At 44.4% G+C, this 13,158-nt stretch overlaps 1 protein-coding gene across 4 annotated transcripts in view; it reads left to right on the forward strand.

The window, feature by feature from the left end:
• Positions 1–13,158, forward strand: part of FDFT1 (farnesyl-diphosphate farnesyltransferase 1) — a 35,896-nt gene that overhangs the window by 202 nt on the left and 22,536 nt on the right. Inside the window, exons 2-3 of one of the 4 annotated variants that reach the window (XM_082468942.1) lie at positions 10,947–11,044; positions 11,852–12,035. The exons of 1 other annotated variant lie outside the window; for it this stretch is intronic. In XM_082468942.1, the coding sequence (XP_082325068.1) occupies positions 10,947–11,044; positions 11,852–12,035 (282 nt within the window). Of the gene's footprint in view, positions 1–10,526; positions 11,045–11,851; positions 12,036–13,158 lie in introns of those variants that run through there. 2 more of the 4 variants (XM_082468943.1, XM_082468941.1) reach the window with 2 other exon arrangements.

The raw sequence follows: 13,158 nt of genomic DNA on the forward strand, positions 1-13,158 counted from the left end.
CATCCCTGCATCCCGTCGGAGCGGGGAGGCTGCGCGCGAGCGCCGGCTTCTGGGCCTGGCCGGCAGGGCCCAGAATCGCGGGACAGGGTTGCGGCCAGCGGGTGCCAGACGCCTCGGTCTCCCTCCTTCTCTCGGGGGAGCAGACCCCTGACCCCTGTCAGGCGGCCCCACCCTCCCAGCCTGGTTCCCCTCTCCTTAATCAGATGTCGGGCCCGGCTGCCCTTGGTCTCCTAGGCATCCGCCCCCATCCCCAAGTTGTCTTGCTGCCTAAAATGTTTCTGTTCGTTCACAACCTTGGTTTTTAAGTAGTTTTGCTTCATATTGCGTTCTGTCCCTGAGATTGATGTTTTTCTGGGTTCTAATATGTGGGTTACAAAACTGAGACTGCATGGGTAGATTAAGTGGGAGAGGACGTGTGAAAGAATTTTGTGAACATAATGAACTATGCAAATGTTGTCACGAATACCTTTTCCGGAATGAAACCTTATTCATCCTTCCAGTTTTCAGTTACATCACCTCCATAAGCTTCTCCCCCTTTCCTGCAGTCTGATCAGTCCCTTCTTCCTCAGTGCTCCCTGAGGTTTTTAGAACACTTGTCTACTCTTGCAAGTTCTTATTAATTTTCCCTATGTCTGTCGATTAGCTACCCTGTTGGCTGCTTGAAGGCCGGACTTGGTTTTATTTATATTTCATCTTCCTCACTCCTGTACCCTTTGTTAAATGAATGCTTACAAAGGTATTTATTCCAACAAGAAAATCATTAAGTGATTATTGAATGAATGGACACATTCAACTGAATTAGTGGGGTTATATCAAACTTTCTAAATTCTTTTCCCCAATGGAAGTAACACAAATACCGTCCTGTGTTTAAATATACTCCTAGTTGTTGTCCTTTATTAAAACACTTTAATTTCCCATCAGAAAGAAAAGTTTTCCCTTTGTCTTATAACTCAGAATCCTTCTCATCCTTCAAGGTCTGGCTTCTGTGAATGCCACCTCTGTTGACCATTCAGCAGATATTTATTAAACATCTGTTCCACTTTAGGCTTTATAATGGGTGCAGAAGGGCAGGATAACATGTATAGACAAATAAGACACCCAAAGAGCTCATTGTCTTGTCAGGTCGATAAAATGTTATAAAATTGTTCATAGAAAGCTTAGGAAGTCACATAACGAGATGCCTTTTAATGTTAACCTGTGACCCTCCCTCGACCATTTTCTCTAGCACTGTTTTACCTTATATCAGTGCCATAGTCTTGTATTGTGGTTATTTGTCTATGGGTTTTATGTTCCCAAAGTCCCTTTCAGATTTAAAATTCTATGTTTGATTCTGGACTTTAAGCTATTTGAAAATGGGAGTCTTGTTTGATGTACCTTTAGTGAATTAATGAACAAAAGGTGGATGCCATGCCCTCAAGATACCTCTAGGTTTTTAAACAAGAGAAACTTAAGTATCTGTGGCAGAATATAGTAAATGCCATAAGGAAATTCACAGAAGGGAAAAACCACCTCTGGCTGGGATAGGGGATTAATCTTTTGAGAGATGCCTAAAGGAAATACAGCCTTAAATTTCTCCTGTGCCTTGATCAATAGATATTTGTTTAATTAGGAGATTCTGGCTAAGAGTTCTTACTTGGCCCTTTCCTGAAATTATTTGCAGATATTTATATTACTGTATATTTGTGTGTTTTGGGGGGAAAAGAATTCTGTTCACTATTATCAGATGCTTCCAGGGATCTGTGACCCGAAACAGAAAAATAGTCACTGCTTTACAATCCAGGATACACAGTTCCCTGAACACCTCCTGTGACAGGTAATTCACTACCTCTGGAGACGGCCCATCTCCAGACAGTTCTGGTTTTTAAGAGGTGTTATCTTACAATGAGGGAGGGAGCCTGATTCCTCCAGCTCCATTTTTCTTTCTCAAGATTGCTTTGGCTATTCAGGGTCTTTTGTGTTTCCATACAAATTGTAAAATTTTTTGTTCTAGTTCTGTGAAAAATGCCATTGGTATTTGATAGGGATTGCATTGAATCTGTCGATTGCTTTGTGTAGTATAGTCATTTTCACAATATTGAGTCTTCCAGTCCAAGAACATGGTATATCTCTTCATCTGTTTATGTCATCTTTGATTTCTTTAATCAGTGTTCTACAGTTTTCTGAGGACAGATCTTTTGCCTCCTTAGGTAGGTTTGTTCCTAGGTATTTTATTCTTTTTGTTGCAGTGGTAAATGGGATTGTTCCCTTAATTTCTCTTTCTGCCCTTTCGTTGTTAGTGTATAGGAATGGAAGAGGTTTCTGTGTATTAATTTTGTATTCTGCAACTTTACCAGATTCATAGATTAGCTCTAGTAGTTTTCTGGTGGTATCTTTAGGATTTTCTCTGGATAGTATCATGTCATCTGCAAACAGTGACAGTTTTACTTCTTTTCCAATTTGTATTCCTTTTATTTCTTTTTCTTGTCTGATTGCCGTGGCTAGGACTTCCAAAACTATGTTGAATAATAGTGGCGAGAGTGGACATCCTTGTCTTGTTCCTGATCTTAGAGGAAATGGTTTCAGTTTTTCACCGTTGAGAATGATGTTTTCTGTGAGTTTGTCGTATATGGCCTTTATTATGTTGAGGTAAGTTCCGTCTGTTCCTACTTTCTGGAAGGTTTTTATCATAAATGGGTGTTGAATTTTGTTAAAAGCTTTTTCTGCATCTATTGAGATGATCAAATGGTTTTTATTCTTCAATTTGTTAATATGGTGTATCACATTGATTGATTTGCATATATTGAAGAATCCTTGCATCCCTGGAATAAGTCCCACTTGATCATGGTGTATGATCCTTTTAATCTGTTGTTGGATTCTGTTTGCTAGTATTTTGTTGAGGATTTTTACATCTATTTTCATCAGTGATATTGACCTGTAATTTTCTTTTTTTGTGATACCATTGTCTGGTTTTGGTATCAGGGTGATGGTAGCCTCATAGAATGAGTTTGGGAGGGTTCCACCCTCTGCAATTTTTTGGAAGAGTTTGAGAAGGATAGGTGTTAGCTCTTCTCTAAATGTTTGATAGAATTCACCTGTGAAGCCATCTGGTTCTGGACTTCTATTTGCTGGAAGATTTTTAATCACAGTTTCAATTTCATTACTTGTGATTGGTCTGTTCATATTTTCTATTTCTTCTTGGTTCAGTCTTGAAAGGTTGTACTTGTCTAAGAATTTGTCCATTTCATCCAGGTTGTCCATTTTATTGGCATAGAGTTGCTTGTAGTAGTCTCTTAGAATGCTTTGTATTTCTGCGGTGTCTGTTGTAACTTCTCCTTTTTCATTTCTAGTTTTATTGATTTGAGTCCTCTCCCTCTTTTTCTTGATGAGTCTGGCTAAAGGTTTATCAATTTTGTTTATCTTCTCAAAGAACCAGCTTTTAGTTTTATTGACCTTTGCTATTGTTTTCTTTGTTTCTATTTCATTTTTTTCTGCTCTGATCTTTATGATTTCTTTCCTTCTACTAACTTTGGGTTTTGTTTGTTCTTTCTCTAGCTGCTTTAGGTGTAAGGTTAGGTTGTTTATTTGAGATTTTTCTTGTTTCTTGAGGTAGGATTGTATTGCTATAAACTTCCCTCTTAGAACTGCTTTTCCTGCATCCCATAGGTTTCGGGTTGTCGTGTTTTCATTGTCATTTGTTTCTAGGTATTTTTTTATTTCCTCTTTAATTTCTTCAGTGATCTCTTGGTTATTTAGTAGCATATTGTTTAGGCTCCATGTGTTTGTATTTTTTACAATTTTTTTCCTGTAATTGATTTCTAATCTCATGGTGTTGTGGTTTGAAAAGATACTTGATATGATTCCAGTTTTCTTAAATTTACCGAGGCTTGATTTGTGACCCAAGATGTGATCTATCCTGGAGAATGTTCTGTGAGTACTTGAGAGGAAAGTGTATCCTGCCACTTTAATTATATAAATATCAATTCAGTCTGTTTGGTTCATTGACTTTTTTAGTCAGTCTCACCATGCTGTGGACTTAGAATCGTGGTCAGCCCAGATCCCTTTAAGGTCTGTTCTTCCATCTTGATGCCCTCCTGAAAGACGTTTTAAACGTAGATCTTTACCTTTTAGGTAAAGGATGTCATAATAATGGCTAACATTTATTGCGCTTTTACTGTGTGCCCAGTGCCTCGTAATGTGTATAATTTAAACCTTCCAGTAACCCTGTGAGGAAGCTATTATTATTTTCCCTGTTTTTATAGATGAAGAAACAGGCACAGAGAGGTTAGTTATTGCCTGAGGTCCCACAGCTGTTCACTGGTGGAGACCACCTTTGACCCTGGCAGTCTGAGTCCAGAGCTCACTCTCTTGACCCCATCATGCTGCTGGTCATTAAGGTGATGGGCCAGAGAGTCACATTAAGCAGAGGGTCGTCCAGATTCAGCTAAAAGCTGAACACGCTTTGTATGATGGACACAGACTGGAAACTGTGTATCCTCAGTCGGTTCCCAGCCTGATGGAGAGCAGGTGTACAAAAGATACCTAGGAAGTGCCAAGTCATCTTAAGTACATTGAGATTTCAGGAAATTTTAGTGAAGTAGAACTGTTTTACAGTGAAAAGTTTTTAGAAAACACAGAAGTGCTTTGCAGAGTGTAGGGCCTTGAACAGAGGTATTAGATTTAGATTAGTGGGGGAAGATCCTCTGTGGGGAACGCCAGTATGAGCCAAGTCATGTAGGTAGGACTAGGCACAGTGTGTGTGGCTGGAATTGAGTGCAGAGTGCAGTGGGAGCACGTGGGGGTCCACGCGCTGAGCTGTATTCCGCGAAGCAGGCAGTGGTCAAATGCACCTGTGGCACTGTGAAAGCAGTATATTTGGAACAGTAGTTTGGCAGGTGAATGGAATTAGGGGATTAAACTGGGAGAATAATCAAATTAATAACGATAATAGTAATATTAATAGACAGCATTTATTGAGTTCTGTGTTCCAGGCACTGGCGAAGCTCTTGAAGTCTGTTATCTCAGTGTTATCAGTTAGCTTTCGTTGGGTAACCACCCCAAAACGGAGTGGCTTAATTCTGGAGACTGGATGCACAACAGTGTGACTTAACACTCCTGAAGTGCACGCTCACAAATGGTCAAGATGGTCAATTTCATGTTATGTATATTTTACCACAGTTAAAAAACCAAACTCAGTGACTTAAAATAACAACTGTTATGTAGTTCACAGTTCTCTTGGAGAGCTGGGGAGTTCTGGTCTGGGCCAACTTGAGTGATTTCTACTGGGTTTGCTCAGCTGGCTGGTTGGCATGTGGCTGGACCATCTGATTAGCAGGCTATAGGCTGGAGCGTTGAGGGGAGGTTGGGCCCTGTGTGTCTCATCCAGCAGGCTAGCCTGGGGACTCTCCGCTCTGGACTGGAATTCTGCAAACCCCACTGTGCACGCACTCGTCCGCTTTCTGCTTGACTCACAGTTGCTACTGTCTTGTTGGCCAAAAAAAGTCACAGGGGGAGCCCAGATGCGAAGAGGTGGAGATAGACTCCACCTCCTGATGGGAAGAGCCACAAACTTTATGGCCATTTTGTAACCTACCATACTTAGTCGATCTTGACAACAACGCTAAAGAGATAAGTGCTATTATTACTGCCATTTTACAGATTAGGAAACTGTAGCATAAAGGAGTTGAATTTGGAAGCTCTCAAGTGGTGGTTCCATGATGCCATCCCTGGCCTGTCTGAAGACCTTCATGCTTCCACTCTGGAGGCCACCCAGAATAAAGAGCACAGGCTTTGACTGGCCCCAGAGAGCGATCACATCACATTCCAGTGCTGTCACGTGTGCACCAGACACATCACAGGCACACAGCAATTTCTGGCTTCTGTCTGTCCTTCCCAATTCTGTTGTGCACTTCCTCCCTCCCTCCCTCCCTCCCTCCTTCCTATCCTTCCTATATTCGTTTAACAAACATCTGGCCACTGGTTGCGTGCTTGATATTGTTCTAGGTGCTGGGATAAAACAGTGAACCAAATAGGTGAAGACCTTGCTTTTGCTAATCGTACATTCTAATAGAAGAGAGAGAGAAGGAAAAAAAAGCAAATATACAGTATTTCAGGTGGGGAGAAGTACTACAAAGAAAAATGATAGTAGGGCAAGGGAGCTGAGTGTCTGAAGTCAGGGGACACAATTTACAGGGTTGTGATTTGGGTCCAGAGACTTCTCTGTGTCACATTTTCTTCTCTATGAAATGAGACTTGGAAAAAATGGTAGCTTTGGATACCTCTAGAGAGGCGAATGGGTGGCCACACAGTAAGGGGTAGGGGTAAGACTTTTCACAGTATAATCTTTTTAATTTTTTAAGAAGTGAGACCTGGGCTATTCCCTCTCCTAGCTCTAAGATTTGATGAGCAATGCAGTACAGTATTATTTTGTTAGTTGTAGTTTTCCTGAGCCGTTTTTTTTTTTTTTTTTTTTTTTTTTTTAAATTTTTATTTATTTATTTATTTTTAATTTATGGCTATGTTGGGTCTTCGTTTCTGTGCGAGGGCTTTCACTAGTTGTGGCAAGTGGGGGTCACTCTTCATCGCTGTGCGCGGGCCTCTCACTATCGCGGCCTCTCTTGTTGCGGAGCACAGGCTCCAGACGCGCAGGCTCAGTAATTATGGCTCACGGGCCCAGCCGCTCCGCGGCATGTGGGATCTTCCCAGACCAGGGCTCGAACCCGTGTTCCCTGCATTAGCAGGCAGATTCTCAACCACTGCGCCACCAGGGAAGCCCTCCTGAGCCGTTTTTAACCCCCATGAACCATTTTTTAAAAATAGCTGAGTATGCCTCTAGTTAGAGGAAACATAGGAAAAACCATTTTCCTTCACTTAACATTATCTTAGTTTCTCTCTTAGAAACAAAGAAGCTGGGGGAATAAATTTACACTTAGCAGACATGGAGGGCTGAGATTATTTCAGTCACAGAAGGATTTGGCTGTAGGAGTTCAGGGTTCCCTAAATTGACTTATCCTATATTTTTAGGAGTATATCAGTAAATCTGGCATCATACTGCCACCTGCAAGTTGTGTGACATCACTAAGAGAGCACATAATGGAAAAACTCGGTGTTTTGTAATCATGCAGTTCTGGCTTCTATCAAGTCTAAATCCTATTACTTAGACTAATGTCTATGAAGTTTAATCCTGACTCTATTCCTTTTGGTGACTTAACCTCCAGCAACAGGTTCTTCCTCCGTAAAATAGAGACAGTGGATCACAATCTGTCAATCACAATTTCCCAACTCCAAAATGGTCTGAAAACAAAGAGGTTTTTAATAAGTCTGGCTCAAGGTCACTTGGCAGTACAATGTGCTCTGATATATAATAAAGTGATCCCACTTAGTATAACTATTCAAATGTTTTGCTGAAGAAGTGGCGATAATCAGTTACAGGGAGCCGTTCCACAGTGACAGGCTGTATGTGCATTTCATTGCCTGTCTTCTAAAACACTACAGATTCTGAATTCTGCTACACATCTGGCCACGGAGACCTTGGGTGGATTGCACGTCTGTATCGTGTCATCTTTAAAAGGTTGCATAATGTTTGTATTGTGCTTGGCATGTAGTAGCGGCCCAGTAAGTGGTAGTTATTACTCTTGCTGTTATGTAACTTCATTTCTCAAGTTTGTGGGGTTTTCCCTCCCTTCTGAGGGAGCCTGTGTTACTTAATCTGAATGGAAGGCCGTGGGGAGGGTTGGTCGCCGTCCACTTGTGGAACTGTCTTTCAGGTGGAGCCCCAGTCGTGGGAGGACAGTCCTGCACTTCTCACCCCTGCACACTCTTCCTCTCAATGCCTTTCATCCCTGTTCTCTCTCACTGGAGAGTTCTTGTGAGCACGCCCATCTCAGACAGCAGAGAAGAACATCAGGAGGCTCTAGGGATGGGCCACAGTAGCTTTAGCTTTTTTTTTTTTTTTTTTTACTTTTTTTCCCCTTAGCTCATGGGAAGCAAGCAGTGGAAATTTAACAGTGGTGTTTTCCATAGTGTGTTTCATAGTTATATCTCCCTGTATCTTCTTGGCAATTTGAGGAAATTATTGTTACAGGATGAGGTATTGACACAAATAGGTGCCAGGAAAAAAGAATGACGGGGTAAGGAGATGCAAAGTGATTTCGTGACCTCGCTCCAGTGGTTAAGAACCCCCCTGCCAATGCAGGGGACATGGGTTTGAGCCCTGGTCCGGGAAGATCCCACATGCCGCAGAGCAACTAAGCCCGTGAGCCACAGCTGCTGAGGCTGTGCTCTGGACCCTGTGAGCCACAACTACTGAGTCCACGTGCCACAACTACTGAAGCCTGCGCACCTAGAGCCCATGCTCCACAACAAGAGAAGCCGCCGCAATGAGGAGCCCGTGCACCGCAACGAAGAGTAGCCCCCGCTCGCCACAACTAGAGAAAGCCTGCACGCAGGAATGAAGACCCAACGCAGCCAAAAATAAAATATATAAATTTATATTTTTAAAAAAAAGACAAGGATGACTGCTTTAAAAAAAAAAAAGTGGAGAAGGTGTGTGGGAAAGGAGGGGGCGTGTCCTTCAAGATTGTTGCTCTTCAGAACCAGTGCGATGAACCTTTTTTTTAACATATAAATTTATTTATTTATTTATATTTACTTTTGGCTGTGTTGGGTCTTTTTTGCTGCGCGCGGGCTTTCTCCAGTTGCAGCGAGCAGGGGCTACTCTTTGTTGCGGTACGCGGGCTTCTCACTGCAGTGGCTTCTCTTGTTGCGGAGCACGGGCTCTAGGCGCAGGGGCTTCAGTAGTTGCGGCGTGTGGACTCAGTAGTTGTGGCTTGCAGGCTCTAGAGCGCAGGCTCAGTAGTTGTGGCGCATGGGCTTAGTTGCTCCGTGGCATGTGGGATCTTCCTGGACCAGAGCTCGAACCTGTGTCCCCTGCATTAGCAGGTGGATTCTTAACTACTGCGCCACCAGGGAAGTCCCAATGTATGATGCACCTTTGACATCAGCCCCCAAACCCTTAGTTGTAGCCGGGATTAAAACATTTGGCAGTGCAGTGAAAGGAATCATTGTGGCCTGATAACAGTTGTATGTGAAGGGTGGCTTAGAGCTCAGAAAAGAGCTGTTATTCTGTTCTTTCTATTTTATTGTGAAGTCTTGCCTCTCCACATTTTGATAGGAAAGGAGTTGGTGAATTGTTTTTAAATACTCTTTGAACTTATTCATTTACGCATCAGACCTTCACTGAGTATTTTTATATGCCAGACTGTATGTACGAAATGATTTTACTAATATATGCTGCTTAGTAAATGTTAATTTTTACTAATTTTTTTTATTGAACTTGGCAATAATTTCTCATGATTATGTGATTTAAAAAGAAAAGCTTTACCCTCTTGACAGAAGAACATGTATCCGTGGTAAGAAATAAACACATATGAAAAGAAGATAGTTCACGTGGACCCCAGCAGGGTCCCAAGGTTCACTGTTAACATTCCAAAGTGACTATGGGATTTCCACATACATACATATATATATGTATATGTGTGTACATATATTTATTTATTTATTTTAAACCATCCCCCCTGTTGTTAGATATTGCAAATGTTTCCCGTTTCCTCTTAAAAAGAGAGTGGGGTAGACTGGGGGGGGGTGGTATATGGGAACTCTATTTTCCACTCAATTTTCCCTGAACCTAAAACTGCTCTAAAATATAAAGTCTCCATAAAAAAATATACAAAACAGCCAGCAATTCTTTCTGATATGCCTGTATATCAGAACATGGCTTTTTTTTTTTTTTCTGGAAAAACAGTTTTTGTCTTCCTTAGGGAAGAGTAAATAAGGTTCGTAAAGATCGTTACAGCTCACTGATTTGAAAGGGAAAGATGATTAGAAATCTTAAAAGGAATAGCTAGCTTTCCAGAGGATAATAGAGGTTTAACAGGTGTTCAGGTAAAACCAGAACTGGACAGTAGTTAAAGGGGTAAAAACATTTCATTCAGAAAAGCAATTGCAATAGAGGAAAGAGACCTCAGTATAGAACTGGGCTCGGTTCCGAATACAACAAGGAGCAGAGTGTAGGTGTGGGTGGATGGAAAAGTACTAAGAGGAAACATCTGGGGTAAGGGGCATTCTGCTTCAACGACCTACCGGGATTCTTGCTGGAGGCAGGTGAGGGCGCTGGGATGGTGGTGGAAGAGGAACGGGCCAGATGGTGCGGGTGATCATACATGGCGGATGGGGGATTCTGGCTAAACCAGTTTATTAGCAGGGTTCTTGCTAAAGCTGAGCGACGCAAAGATAAACACAGAAGTACAAAGGTGTAGGATTTAGGAGCCTGACTAAAGTTTGGCGAAGGAGAGATTCGGGTTCCGTTAACAGCCTGCGGGTTCTGGGGAGAAGGGGAACAAGGTGAGGAAGGCAAGGGTGGTGAGCCGGAGGCCGGGGGCGGGGCTCGCATCTGGGCTGGGTGGGCGGGGCTGGACGCGGGGCGGGGCTCGCGTCCGGGCGGGCGGCGGGCCCGCGTGCGGGGTGCGTGGGGCTGGCGGCGGGGCGGTGCTCGGCTCGCATCTGGGCGGGCGGGGCGGTGGACGCCAGCTCCCTGCTCCGCCGCCCCAAGCCTATTGCGTTGGAGCAAGAGCTGGTCCCGCCCCTCGGTGGGCGCCCCTCCGCTCCTCTCGGGTCTATGGAGGAAAAACTGCGCTGGCCCCGCGATTCCCATGGCCGCAGTCGCCTGCGGCACCAAGGCCATGTCCCTTTTCAAGCGGACCTTGGTGCTGAGCCCCGGCGCGGCGCCCAGGGGCGCGGGCACTCCCCCGCGCGGCTGCCCCTTGCCCCCTGCCGCCTGGCCCTCCAAGGACCGGCCGCGGGGAGAGGGCGTGTGCGGCCGGCTGCGGAGCCCCGCGGCAGCCGGCCGCCCGCCCCAGCCCCACTCCAGCCCCTCCGCATCTCCCACCGCCGTGTGTCTCCTCTGCCCGCAGGACTCGCTCAGCAGCAGCTTGAAAACTTGTTACAAGTACTTGAATCAGACCAGTCGCAGTTTCGCAGCTGTTATCCAGGCGCTGGATGGGGAAATGCGGTGAGTGGCGCAGGCAGCTCTTTGTGACCTGGGGGAAGAAAACTTTGCCACGGCTCGTTGGAAGCCACTTTTTGACACAGCCCCTCGCATTGCTGTCTCCGTGCTTGTGGCGTAGCCTGAACAGGCCCCTGTGGGTGAAGGAAATGTTCGCGGTTGAAACACGCCTGTGTTTACTTTAGAATGCCCTTCCAGGCACCTAGCCATCTCATAGCGTCCGTGCAGGCCCAGCTCTTTCAGGGAGGGGGAGGGGGTGTTTATTAACTTTTTAGTGCTGGCAGCTGGACCTGTCTCTGAGCGGCTGATGCATTTTCCTTGGCTTCACTTATGCTACTTTGCATTTCTAGTATATTGGGTTAATTCTTCTGAAGTTGCCTCTGTGCAGATTATATACGTGACTTAGCCGTTAGGTACGATAGTATTGATAGTGAGAAGTTATTGTGTCTTTTGACTTTATTTTATCTGCAAAATAATAGTTCCGTCTAAATGGTCTGCTGGTCTTTCTACAGTTGTGCTGCATTAGTTAAATGTAACTCATTGTGGGAGTAGTAGTGACGTCCAGCTGGCAGGTTTTTTAATTTATTTATTTATTTTTATAAATAAACTACAGAAGTCCATTGCTCCTATCTCAGAAAGAGAAGCCAAGAAGTTGCATTAAGTACGAAAAGTTTTGGATATCCTTTCATAGTTCTGTAGAGTTAAGGGTGTAGGAGGGTTTAGAAAATGGCCCAGCAAAAATGAGATGTGATTTTAAAACAAATATCTTTGAATGTTTGTTCCAGTGTATTGATAGTTATTCCTTTCTTACAGCCATGCAGTATGCATATTTTATCTGGTTCTCCGAGCCCTGGACACTCTGGAAGATGACATGACCATCAGTATAGAAAGAAAGGTCCCGCTGTTACACAACTTCCACTCGTACCTTTATGAGCCCGACTGGCGGTTCACGGAGAGCAAGGAGAAGGACCGACAAGTCCTGGAGGACTTTCCAACGGTAGCGGGACTAACGGGACGCAGTCGTGTGCATGATTGGTGGGGTGGCCGTCAGCTGGCCCGTGTGCCTGGAGGGAACTGCAAAACCAGCAGTCTCAGGGCAGTGTAGCATAATGTGGCAATGGTGCGTCTCAAGCCAGACTGCCTGGGTTGGCGGCCCCATGCTCCCACTCATTAACTGGTGCTGCGTTACATAGCCTGCCTGTGCCTCTGTTTCTTCATCGGTAAGACAGAGAGAATAATGGTCCCTGCCTCCTAGTGTGGTTGTGAGGATGGAAAGAGTTAACGTAGGTGGAGCTCTTAGGTGTTAGCTGCTACTGTCATTACCAGGATGTTGTTGGGAAGTCCAGCCTTCCTTCCTGTGGAGAGAGCACTCCAGTGCCAGTGTCGTGAAAGATGAGTTCTCCAGCCAATGCACCCGAGAACGCAGCCTAGGTGTGTCGCGCTGCTGGCCTCTGGGGCACCCTGAACCTGGTGGCGTGCTGTGCAGCTCATGATGGGTGGCAGCTGTGGGGTAGGGCGCGGGCTCTTTGCAGCTGAGCTGAGGACTGAAGCAGGATGATCTCCGCCACCCGCAGCTGTGTGAGCCTGGACACACCCCTTAACTTTCTTGTGCCTCAGTTTCCTCATTTGTAAAGTTAGAGCTGCGAGGCCTGAATGAGTTTATACATGTAGAGTACTTAGGATAGTGTTCTATAAATATTAGGTATTTAGTCCACTCGGAGTAAAGTGGGTTCTAATTAAAATCTTGAGCTTTAGAAGATCCCACAAATTTCTCTTGTGCATGTGACTAGGTCCTACTCTTCTGGGATTTGCATGTCTTATCACATAAATAAGTGGTTCTTCCGTATCTTATAAATAAAGGTTTGATTTAGCAAAGTCTCATGTTCCCTAAGAGCCCAAAGGAGCCCTTCTTTTTGTACACAGTTGCCAGAATTTGAGGGGAAGAATAGTCCTTAAGTGGCTCCCTTACTATTGAAACAAATCTATATTCTTCAGCGGGGAGGGGAGGAATCCAACCATTACAGAAGAATGTTTGAGAAGGACTCCTTCGGAGCAAGGGCTGTTTCAAATTACTGAGATCACACCTTCAGTGTCAAAGCCAAAAACAAAATACAGTACCA

This window comes from Balaenoptera physalus (assembly GCF_965194825.1).
Source record: "Balaenoptera physalus genome assembly, chromosome: 7".
Classification (NCBI taxonomy): domain Eukaryota; kingdom Metazoa; phylum Chordata; class Mammalia; order Artiodactyla; family Balaenopteridae; genus Balaenoptera; species Balaenoptera physalus.